We start from the raw sequence: 12,440 nt of genomic DNA, 5'->3' as shown, positions 1-12,440 counted from the left end.
ACGATTTTTCGAGAGAGAAAATAGATCTGAACACAAATATGAGAATAACACGAAATTCTTCTTCTATTTTACTTCCAAAATACGAATTAAGTACAAATCAGATGATAGAATGTGTAGAAGATAACATATCTGAATTGGGTTTTGCAATAATACGAGATATTTCACTTTTTCTTTTCAGAAAACTTACAAAACTTGAAGAACAAAGTGAGATTCATGAAAAAATTTCGCCATATCTAATCGATTCTTGCAATAATCGTTGAGATCTACAAGAACCCGCTCTAATACCACTTGTTGAGAATAACGACGAGATGACGAATGCAGAATCTGAAGAACAATAATGAATCAATCACCATAAAGTTGAAGTAATCTTGACAAAGATTTGGTGTATATCGATATGGATAGGAACGTACAAAGAAAACCCTTTTGTGGGAAAAAGCTTACATGAAAAGCTAACCTAATGATTATTTATAGGGAACATAAAATATTTACCAAAAATATAAAACCCTAAAAAGGCTTTCCTAAATAACCAAAAATGTCAAATCAGTTTCAATATCTCAAAATACCCAACACCTTGTTCAATGACAATGGGCACTAAGACTTCCAATTGTTCTGTTATGTGCGTGCAGTAAACACATTCATCAAAATTAGCTCTTCGAACCGGTCTATCCTTTGGATCCATATTGATAGGAAACAATCAAATAATAATCCTAAATCAACAATAGACAAACAAAACAAATCGTCAAAACCAATAATGAACAACAATAGTCAAACAAAACAACAAAACCTCAAAATCGACAAATAGCAACAATAGCCAAACGAACTAAACTTCGAACAATAACCAAAATGGTAAAAAGATGTTTTCTATCCAAAAAATCACAATGCAATAATAATTTCACGACAAGATAACGCCGAAACAATTCTCTAAACTTAAATTGTGGCGCGAAAATAAAATTGCGGCGAGATATCAACGAAAAGGGTAATTTTGCAGCGGCGCAACCCAAATCACGACGTGGAAAACGACGAAAACCTCAAAATCAAATGAAACCGGCAATAATCGGAACCCTCAAACATTCTATTCGGGAAATGCCATAACTTTATGTACAACTCACTTCCAGCAATCATAAACGACGAACCAAATACGACTGTGATACCATGTAAACTAATGAACAAAATACTAGTAGGGTTTCATTATTGAATAATAGACTATTTCAATTACAAAAGAAAGAGAAAGATAATATAAATAAAAAAACTAAAAAGATTAAACCTAACTACAGGGCTAAGGGGCAAAACACGGCCAAACCAAAAAAGGTTTAATAACTTTATTATGCTAACATTCTAAAACCATTAAATGTATGTTATAAAAGTATGATCTTCAAACTAAACGTTATATATATTGATGTCATTTAGTAGCAAGAGAGCAGGAGTACTCTTTTATTTGTTTATGTCTACATTTTATATGTATTTAAAATATTAACAAATACATAAAATTAAGTTAAACTGTGATGTTTTACAATATTCTAAGATTCTCTATTAATCATTTTCGTTATGTAGTCTTAATATCAACTTTAATAATGCCTTATTTGAAACAGTCCAAAATACTTAGAACGATAATATTATAAAACAAACACAAATTTTCTCTAAACATTGCCAGACAATATATATAAGACAACTATGGATTTTCAACACGAAAGTCAAAAAAATACAAATGTCAGAATCACCATGGGCTCCATCTCTCTCGTCATGAACAAGACTATTAATTTGTGCTTGACTTAAACCGACAATATAATATACGGTGGATTAACCATTGAAAATTTCTAATCATACTACACTGCTTTTTTTTTTTTTTTCCTTAATTATGTTGGCAGCTTGTGGCGATGGCAAGGAATCTGATCATCCCTCCACAGAGTCCTCACAAACATGCCGCAAGTTTGAATTTTCGGAGATTCTCTTAGCAACTGATAACTTTGATGAATCATTAGTAATTGGGAAGGGAGGTTTTGGAAAAGTTTTCAAAGGTAAGATTATTAATGGATCAAGCCTTGTGGTTGCAGCCATTAAACGGTTGGATTCCATGTCTACTCAAGGGGCAACAGAGTTTTGGGCGGAAGTTGAGATGCTTTCAAAGTTGCATCACTGTCACCTTGTTTCTTTGTTTGGTTATTGTAATTATGAAAAAGAGATGATTCTCATCTACGAATATATGCCAAATGGAACACTAGAAGACCACCTACATAAACTTGGTACCCCTCTTACTTGGCTTCAACGACTCAAGATCTGCATAGGTGCCGCCCGTGGGCTAGACTACCTCCACACCCGTACAGGGATTGAGTTTGGTGTTATACATCGCGATGTCAAGAGCTCAAATATTTTGTTACATGAAAGATGGGCAGCTAAAATTTCAGATTTTGGCTTGTCCAAAATAGGCCCAACGAATCAGATATCTACTACAGTCATCACAGGCGTTAAAGGAACTTTTGGGTACTTCGATCCAAATTATTTCACGACTGGAAAACTGACTAGGAAGTCTGATGTGTATGCTTTTGGGGTGGTATTGCTTGAAGTGTTGTGTCGGAAGCGTGCAGTGGATAGAAGTCTTGATGAGGACCATTGGGGTTTAGTGATGTGGGCTCAAGAGTCCATCAAAGAGGGAAATTTAAAGTATATAATTGATTCGGGTATAAGGGGTCAAATATCCACAAAATGCTTAAAGGAGTTTGTTCAAATTGCAGAGAAATGTTTGCTTCGAAATCCAAAACTACGCCCCACAATGGCTGAGATTGTGGTGGGTCTTAATTCTGTACTGGCCTCCGAAGAAAAGACCAGTAGTTTCTTGCCTCCTGACGACAGAAAAAAGCTTGATATCTTTCCCTTACCCTCCAACGGAGAGAACTCTGGTATTTCAATCTCTGTTGAATTATGTGTTTAGGTTCTTCAGGTTTGTGTGTATTCATCTTTGTATGCTATCTCCAAATGTCAAAAAAATAAAAGAGTGCCTATGGCTTTCATTAGTATATATGTTGATATCTAGGAATGGGATTGTTTGTAGATTAAGAAAGAATCTGAATAACTGTTCATGACTTTTAGAACTGTCCCTAGATGATGTCCCTTGGTTATGAGGACATAAAACTTTATAGTGAAAAAAAAAAGATGCTGTAAGAACTTCGTGCCTTTGACCTTCTTCCCATATCAACCCACACAAAAACATTATTAAAATATTAGACAAATGGACTTCTGAATTGCCTTGATGATATTTCCACTAATGCTTGTCTTGTCATTCGAAATGGCAGCTTTACTCACCGAATCTTTGATTTAAAATTTTGCTTTTTTCTAACCCCTACAATCGAGAAGCACACATCATATTATAGCATATAGTATGTCATCTATGGGCTATCTCGATTAGTTACCTGATTAAGAAAATTAAACGATCCTATTGCCACATATGTCCTTAGAATTAAGCCAAACTGCATTCATATACTTTAGTCTCAATGAGTATTCTCAATAACTTTCCTTGGTTTATAGTGTTTCTCTCAAGCTTTATACATTGATAATTCCCACAGTTTTGAGGGAGATGCGTGTGCTCTTGAGGCGTGGACCATGGTATTCTTTATTTATAAGAGAAAATTATTTTTTGTTGCAACGTCCAGGTAGAACGGTTGTCCCCCTCCCCTCCAAGGGAGAGAACTCTGGTATTTCAAGCTTCAGAGAACCCTCACACCCCTGCCGTCAGTTTGAATTTGCTGAAATTCTCTTAGCGACAAATAACTTTCACGAGTCATTATTAATAGGGGTAGGAGGGTTTGGAAAAGTTTACAAAGGTAACATTATCAATGGATCAAGTGCTGAAGTTGCTGCCATTAAACGGTTGAATACCATGTCTAGTGAAGGGGCATCAGTGTTTTGGGCGGAAGTTGAAACGCTTTCCAACTTGCGTCATTAGCACCTCGTGTCTTTGTTGGGTTATTGTAACTATGAAAAAGAGATGATCCTCATCTACAATTATTTGCCCAATGGAACGCTTGCACACCACCTCCATAAACTTGGTACCCCTCTTTCTTGGCTTCAGCGACTCAATATCTGCATAGGTGCTGCTCGTGGGTTAGACTACCTACACACTGGAATGGGGATCGACTTTGTTGTACATCGCAATGTCAATACCTCAACTATTTTGCTACATGAAAACTGGGAAGCTAAAATTTCCAGCATTGCGTTGTCCAAAATAGGTCCAGCCGATCAGTCATTGACTTATGTCGACACGCTTATTAAAGGAACTTTTGGGTATCTCGATCCAGATTATTACTCAACGGGAAGGTTGACACGGAAGTCTGATGTGTATTCTTTTGGGGTGGTACTGTTAGAAGTCCTCTGTAGGAAGCGTGCAATAAAGAAAAGTACTCTTGATGTGGAGGCATGGGGTTTAGCAACATGGGCACAACAATCTATCAAAAAAGGCAATTTAATGCATATAATTGATTTTGATATAAGAGACCACATATCCCCACATTGTTTGCAGGAGTTCATTCGACTTGTGGAAGGATGTTTGCACAGCAGTCCAAAGCAGCGTCCTACTATGGCTGAGGTTGTTGGCCTTCTTGTGCATATACGCACCATTCAGGAGAAAATGAATAGTTCGTTGCAGCCTGCACACAGAACAATTTTTGGTAGAATGTTTGATAATAAAAGAGCAGGACACTAATGAAAACACAAGAATACCATACGCTGGTATTTGAGGCCCCTTGGTGTACTTCTTATGCATTAAAGAGTATTGATGTTGATTTGTCTATGAATGTGCTAGTATGTTCTTAGCATGAAATTACTTGAATAATGGTAACAAAGATTTACCAACAACTTCATGCCTTTTTACCTTCATACCATCAGAAAACACACAAAAACCTTATTTTGTTAACAAACATACTTTTTATCTATTTCTCTTTACGAAAATGTTTTTTAATTGCATCAATGACATGTTCATGGATACTTTTTCTAGTTGCATCAGTTACATCATGTAAGTAGATCAGGATGGAAGTTAACCGGAGTCCATTATATATAAAAAAAACAAATAAAAATACAACATTTTGAAATTTTTGGATATTTTTTGTTTTTTTCAGCAAAAAAAATGTCAATGAGGGACTTTTCTTGTAAGAGTGGGTGCCATGGAGAAGGTTTGGTGCTAAAAGAAAATTTGTTTAAGGATATATATTTTGTAATATAATTGTTGTAATCCTCTTCTAAGTGGGGAGCTTGGACCCCACCTCTAACACGGTGGCTCCCCCACTACTTACATGTCCATCAATGCTTTTCTATAGTCGGTAAATATACTCTTCCTCTGCAATGTGGTGGTCTTCTTCTTGTATGATCATTTTAATGGAATTGATACGAACAAAGGTATATCTTATAACGGTTCGGCCAGACGTCAATACAAGGAATCAATATTGGTGATGGGATGTTTGAAAGCATATAAGAATTTCATTTTAAACAATTTTCAAATTGCTTTATGACTCAATTCAAGATTTTAAGCCTTGCAAGCACTTTTTCACTAAAGAAGAGGGTTGATCTAAGTCATCAAATCAAAGTCTACTGTAATTTATTTTGATACGAAATGTATACTTTTTAAACAAGCCTTTCTATAATGAAAAAAATAAGATTGACCTAATCTAGTACTTACGATAAATTTGTGGGATAATGACTTAAAAGGGTAATGTATTTTTCGATTTGTACACATTTAGTCACTGAGTTTTTTTCGTCAACATTTACCCCTTCAACTTGTTAAACTGTACACATTCAGTCCTTATGACCGATTACTCCAGATTAGCCGGGAAAAATGACTTAATAGGGTAATATATTTTTCATTTTGTACACATTTAGTCCTTAATATTTTTGTACATATTTAGTCGTTAACATTTTTTTGTTTCAAAATAAGTCCTTTTTTTGTACTCAGTCAGTACTTATGATTGATTTCTTTAGGTTTTTCTCACAACATCTTACGTGGGACAATCATTGATGAGGTGTTTGAGGTTGTTGATGCTTAAGTCCAACGCGATCTCGACTGCTTGGTTGCGTAGGTCTTGTGGTTTGGCTTAGGTATTGTATTCTGAAACGTCGTAACTTCTTCATATGGTATCAAATTTTAACGATCTTTATATCCACGTGTTCATTTTTCATTAAGATTACTCCTGTTAAAATGTAATATATTTTTTACTTACGGTTTTATAAAAAAAACATCCATACATACATTCATAAAAAACGTATGGACATGAGCAGACACAAGAATACATAGTAGGTGTTGCCGAGATGAAATAGATGTTGCTGATACATGAAAAATAAGTATAAACGAAAAAAAAAATCGAAATTTTTTCCATTGAGGATAGAAAAAATAGGTGTTGTTGTGCAACACCGGGACCGGGCTAAATCTGGCCATGCGTATGGATATAAGAATTGTAAGTAAAAATATATTATTATTTTAATGGGAGTAATCTAAATGAAAGTTGTGGTAGACTAAAATACGAACGCATGTATATAAAGATCGTTCGCATGGATATAAAGATTGTTAAAATCCGAGATCGTATGAAGAAGTTATGACGTTCAGAATACATGACCTAAACAACCAAGTAGTCGAGATCGCGATGGACATAAGCATCAAAATGCCCAAACACCTCATTAATGAATTTTCCACGTAAGATTTCGTGAGAAAAATATAAAGAAATCATTAATAAGTAATTAATAAGTACAAAAAACAAAAATGACTTATTTTGCAATATATATATATATATATATATATATATATATATATATATATATATATATATATATTAAGGACTAAATGTGTACAAAAATATTAAGTACTAAATGTGTACAAAGTGAGAAATATATTACCCTATTAAGTCATTTTTACCGGCTAATAACCTGGAATAGTCGGTCATAAGGACTGAATGTGTACAATTTAACAAGATGAAGGGGTAAATGTGGACGAAAAAATTCAGTGACCAAATGTGTACAAATCAAAAAATACATTACCCTTTTAAGTCATTATCCCTAAATTTGTATGACTCAATTTTTTTAAAACCTCCAATCATATATTAAAAAGAGAAACTCTAGCAAGGAGGTAGAGAAAAAGCAAAAACATTAAAAATTGTTTAATAGATGTTGCATCCGGTCAAACCATTAATAGTTGACTAGTAAATCTACTATGAACCCAAAGAAAAAAAAAACTCCCTAATAGAGTAAAAAAAAGATATATTTTCGCATCTTACCATCTCCAAACACTTTGTTATTACAAAGCCCCCGTATGTACCATAATTAATTAACTATAGCCGGCTCAATAGCATTCTTCTTATTTGTGCCACACTTGAACCCACCTGAATACGTTCGTAACAAGGGTAGCCTGTGATACCCCTCAAAATATTGTAGAATCCGTTTCACTTCAGACTACTGATTTCCGGTCAGTGCATGCATGAAGTGACATAATTTGTTCACAACAAAGGTGATGTCTAGTATGGAAAGAATGACATACTGAAGGGCTCCAACAATTTGACGATATGGTGCGGGATCGGAGAGTAATAGGTTGTCAGCAAGACTTAGTGGTTGATAGGTGCTCATGGAAGAAGCCTTTCGTTTGTAGTTAGTCATACTAGATTTATGCAACAATTTATAGGATGTACTTTCGTTGAGAAAACGAAATGCTCTTGCCAATGGGAACTATTTCAATGCCATTGAAGTAAGTGAGATGTCAAGATCTTTGACTGCAAATGATGTACTGAGCTTATGGATAACTTGACGAATAGCTATAGAGTTGTTGCTAGTGACGATCAAATCATCAACATAAGACAAAACATAAAGAAGAGTGCCCCGATCTTGACGAATAAAGAGCAAAGGATCAGTTTTAGATCCCCTAAAGCTAAGTTGTTATAAGGTTCTGGATAACCGACCATGCTCTTGGCGCTTGTTTGAGACCATAAAGAGACTTGTGGAGCTTGCATACATGAGCATGCATATCGGGATCAACAAAACCCTATGGTTGACGGATATACACAGATTCGTTCAGGTTAACATGTAGGAAAAGCGTTTTAAATATCCGATTGCCGGAGAGACCACCCGTTGGTGACGGAACGTGAAAGAATCAACGAATGGTGGTTGTCTTGAAAACTAGACTAAAAGTCTCGTGACAATCAATAATCGTCTGTGGTTTAAAACCCTTGGCTAGAAGACGGGCCTTGTAGTGAGTGATATTGCCATATTGGTCATGTTTTACTTGGTATATCCACTTCTAATCAATGATATTAGCATTTTTGACTGGTGGTCAAAAATGAACTCTTCAACCATGGCAAGACCCCATTTAGGAGATTATTGGAGGTTATAGAGGTAGTAGGTTCAAGGATTGGGTTAGAGGATGACACCGAGTGAAAGGCGCTGAAGAATGGGCTTGGGATGGCCGAAGTTTAGGTGACCGAGAACGATGACGTGGAGGTGGAGGTGAGGGTGGCGAGGTTGAGTCGGTAGGAGCTCTCGGTGAGGTTGGAGGAATATTTTGGGGTGAGGAAGATGGAGTCGAGATGGTTTGGTGGGGAATTGGGTGGTATAGGATGGTCGGGTGAAGGTGGGAAGGTAGTTGGTGTTGGGTAGGTGGAGGTATATGGATTGGTGTTGTTAGTAGTGTATAGGTTAGAGGAAGGTTCGAAGGGAAAAATATCTTCTTTGAACCACACATGGTGAGCGATGTAGACTCGTTCGATAGCTAGATCCAAGCATCGGTATCCATGGTGAGTTGCACTATAACCCAAAAAGACACACGATGTGGATCTAAAATCCATTTTGTGATGATTGTAGGGCCTTAGATGTGGGAAACATTGAAATAGGCATGCAGAAAATTGTAATCCGATTTTTCTTTTTTAAGTTGATCTCAAATGGAGATTTGTTGGAGGATATACGAGATGTCATGTGATTGATAAGATACACAGTTGTTCCAAACGCAAACTGCCAAAATATTTATGGAACATGAGAGTGAGCAAGGAGGGTATGGCCAGTTTCAACAACATGTTGATGTCAATGTTCAACAATACCATTTTGTTCACCTGTATGTGGACTAGAACATCGATGTATGATTCCAAGAAACGAATAGAAAGGGGAAAGATTGTGAAGACCCCTCCCCTCCCCCCAATCAGTTTGGATATCTTTGAGTATAGTTTCAAATTGTTGTTCAACCATCATGACAAAAGTTCTTAATGTGGAATACACATCTGTTTTTTTAGCTAATGGAAAAATCAACATGTAGTGGGAATGGTGATTGACACAAAGCAGGAAAAACTGAAATCCATCAAAAGATAGTTGTGGTGCAGTCCCCAAACATCATAGTAAACTAAATCCAAAATATTATTTATATGAGAATTTGAATCATGTAAAGGTAGTTTGGAAGATTTTCCCATATGACACGAACTACAAAAAGATTGTTTTGTGGAAACCGGTAAAGAACAATTAGTAACAATAGAATTAAAGAATCATTGATGAGAGTGTCCAGTCTCTGATGCCACACAAATGGAAGATGCTCAAATGTTTAACAGGTTGGGTGTGACATGGTTGTTTTCTCCCATATAATGAAACCAAGATACAGCCGAGGTGGAGCCAATGTCCGATAAGGTTATAAAGTTTGCTTATGAGGGGGTAGAGCGGTTGGTTTACTGATTTGGACATTGTGAAAGAATGTGTCTGATACACATCGATTATAGTAGGCATATACTGTATTTTGAGTGGAATCCATGAAATTTATGAACGGTTGTTGTTATTAGGTATATGGTTATCATCACAACCACAGTTTGAGTACCCGTGGGAGTTGCTGCGATTGGTGTGTCGATTGCCACAAAAGTTGTTTGAGGGGCGAGATATATAGAAGGCTTGAGGTTGTTATTGATTAGGGGAGATGTTTAAATGAAGACCGAGTTATGAAGCAAGTTTTTGAAGAGAGGCTAGTTGCGATTTAATGGTGTTTGGTTGGAGGGAGGATGTGTTGGTTGAATCCATTAAGGCCTAAGGTGTTGCAATCTGTGTATGGTTGTGTTTGTTGATCATGAAATCGTGATCACTAAGGAGACAATAAAGCTCATTAAAACCAATGGGAGGAGAACGAGAAAGAAGGTTGGTGTAACGCCCGGTTCCTGGTATGTATTTAATTCATAAATTATTCATTTTTTATAGAAACTCTATGAGTTGGATGCCCCAAACTCGTCGAGTAGAGATGGATTGGGACGCGGGATAAGAAGTCTACTCGACGAGTTGAGAAGCCTCAACTCGACGAGTAGGACTGGCAGAATGAAACCCTAATTTTCAGGGTTTTGCCCCCTTTTTCAAGACCTTTACCTCCTTGAGCTGGCCTCATTTACAGCCTCCATTGTCCCAAACCCTAGCCACAAAACCCTAATTTACTTTTGAGAGTTTTGAGCCATGTTTGTCCATTCTTTGTGATTTTGAAGAAGGAGATACTTGAAGAAGGAGCAAGGAAGTATAGGAAAAGAGTTGATCCAGAAGTTGAGCTTCATTTATGGTTCATCTAAGGTCAAAGCTCCTATCTTGCTTAGACCTAGTTTTAGGTTATTTTCTTCATGTTTTGGTCCAAGAATGTGGATTTTTAGGATGTGGAAGTCCTATGTGGGCAAACCCTTAAGATCTAAGGTCTTTAAGGGACTTCATGATATAAAGGTGCCAACTTTATGGCCATGGAAGCCCCTTGCAACTTGTAGACCATCTTTTTGGTATGCAAGTAAAGATAGGGACTTTACGTGACCAAACTGTCCCTAGAGTCCAGATCTATGACCCTATGGCTCATCTTGAAGTTTTGATAATTTTTGAAGTTGGAACTAAGCCATTTTGAGCTAGGGTTAGGGCTCATTTCTTCTAGAATGGGTATTAATGGGTAAAGTCGGAAACTTTACCCTCCTAGAGGTGCATTCGGCCCAAAACTGGAATATGGGGCTTAGATTCGAAGAATAATGGCTTGTTACATTAAGAAAGGTTAATAGGCTGAAGAAATCGACGAGTTCATAGAGGAACTCGACGAGTTGGGTCGGAATGTCCCGGTCCTGTAAAAGGAAGGACTCGACGAGTTCAAGGACGAACTCGACGAGTTCAAGGACGGACTCGACGGGCTGGTTTGGAAAGTCCCGATTCTGTTGATAGGAGGAACTCAACAAGTTGTGAAAGAACTCAACGAGTTGGATCGCGATTTCAAGGTTTTATGATTTATGGAACTCGACGAGAAGATGGACCAACTCGGCGAGTTGAGTAAACCCAGAAGGTTGACTTTGACCAGAAGGTTGACTTTGACCAGAGTGTTGACTTTGACTTTGACCTTGATCAAAGTGGACCCTTAAGGGGTCATGAGTATGAAAGGGTAATTAAGGAAATCTTTTATGTATAGGAGCTTGAGTTGGGGTTGATTGTGGGAGCCGAGGATTTCAGCTACCTTCCGATATTCGAGGTGAGTTACCTTCCCAGTAGCAGTGGGTCTACGACACTAAGGCCGGACCACTAGTAGTTATTAGTTAGATGATTGTCTAGTACGCCACTATATGTTACGATTATGTGTCAGTATGCTATATTATTATGTGATAGTGGTAGGGGTGACATAGACCCCGTAGCTGGTTGGAATAAACCGAAGGGTAGGTCGAACACCCAGATATTCCTGACAGGGTAGGTCGGGAACCCAGATATGCCTGAGAATATGATTATGTTATGTGATTATGTGATAGCGGTAGGAGGGTGAAATAGACCTCGTAACCGGTTGAAATAAACCGGAGGGTAGGTCGGACACCCAGATATGCCGGACACGGTGGGTTGGCATGGCACCCAAATATGTCTGGCAGTATATGATTATGTGGTATGATGGGGAACACACTAAGCTTCGTGCTTACAGTTTCATTTTTGGTTTTAGGTACTTCTTCTTCGCGAGGAAAGGAGCTGGCATGATTGCAGCGCATCACACCATGATTTCCGCACATAAGATTCTTGGGAGTTATACTCTGATGTTGTTTATCGAGACATGTTTTGACTATTGATACATTGGTTTATTATGAGTTGATACTATGAATGTTTTCAGACAAATGATTTTATAATTATTAAATTAAAAATGAAATTTTTGGTCGTAAATTTTGGAATGTTACAGTTGGATTTCAGACCATTATATTCATCTCTAAGCCCAAGCCCTGATATGACTACTAGCATGACAAAATCTTTGTCTTTGACATTTTCTCCAATGTTGTCCACGGAAGTAGTGTATTCCTTTGCACGGGTAAGATAGGGTATGGAAGACTCGTCGCCTTTTATCTCAATCTTGAGAAGTTGACTTTTGAACGGGTACTCTCTTAATGTGTACTCTCTTGAGAAGAGAGGTTAAACATATACACATAGAGAGTAACAGAGAGGAACCAAGAGAGAGAGGGAGGTAGGTAAAGTACCAA

At 37.2% G+C, this 12,440-nt stretch overlaps 1 protein-coding gene and 1 pseudogene across 1 annotated transcript; both read left to right on the top strand.

Moving 5' to 3' along the window:
• Window positions 1-1,811: 1,811 nt before the first annotated feature.
• On the top strand, window positions 1,812-4,845 carry LOC145126217 (receptor-like protein kinase FERONIA). Its single transcript, XM_079061620.1, has 2 exons — window positions 1,812-2,894; window positions 3,645-4,845. The coding sequence occupies exons 1-2, from the start codon at window positions 1,856-1,858 to the stop codon at window positions 3,935-3,937; spliced, it is 1,332 nt and encodes a 443-aa protein (XP_078917746.1). The 5' UTR covers window positions 1,812-1,855; the 3' UTR covers window positions 3,938-4,845.
• Window positions 3,980-4,693, top strand: LOC145127180 (receptor-like protein kinase ANXUR2 pseudogene; annotated as a pseudogene).
• Window positions 4,846-12,440: the final 7,595 nt, after the last annotated feature.

The sequence above is a fragment of the Lactuca virosa genome, chromosome 7 (genome assembly GCF_052849685.1).
Source record: "Lactuca virosa cultivar CGN04683 chromosome 7, Lactuca_virosa_CGN04683_v6, whole genome shotgun sequence".
NCBI lineage: Eukaryota > Viridiplantae > Streptophyta > Magnoliopsida > Asterales > Asteraceae > Lactuca > Lactuca virosa.
This window is presented reverse-complemented; position numbering and strand designations above follow the sequence as displayed.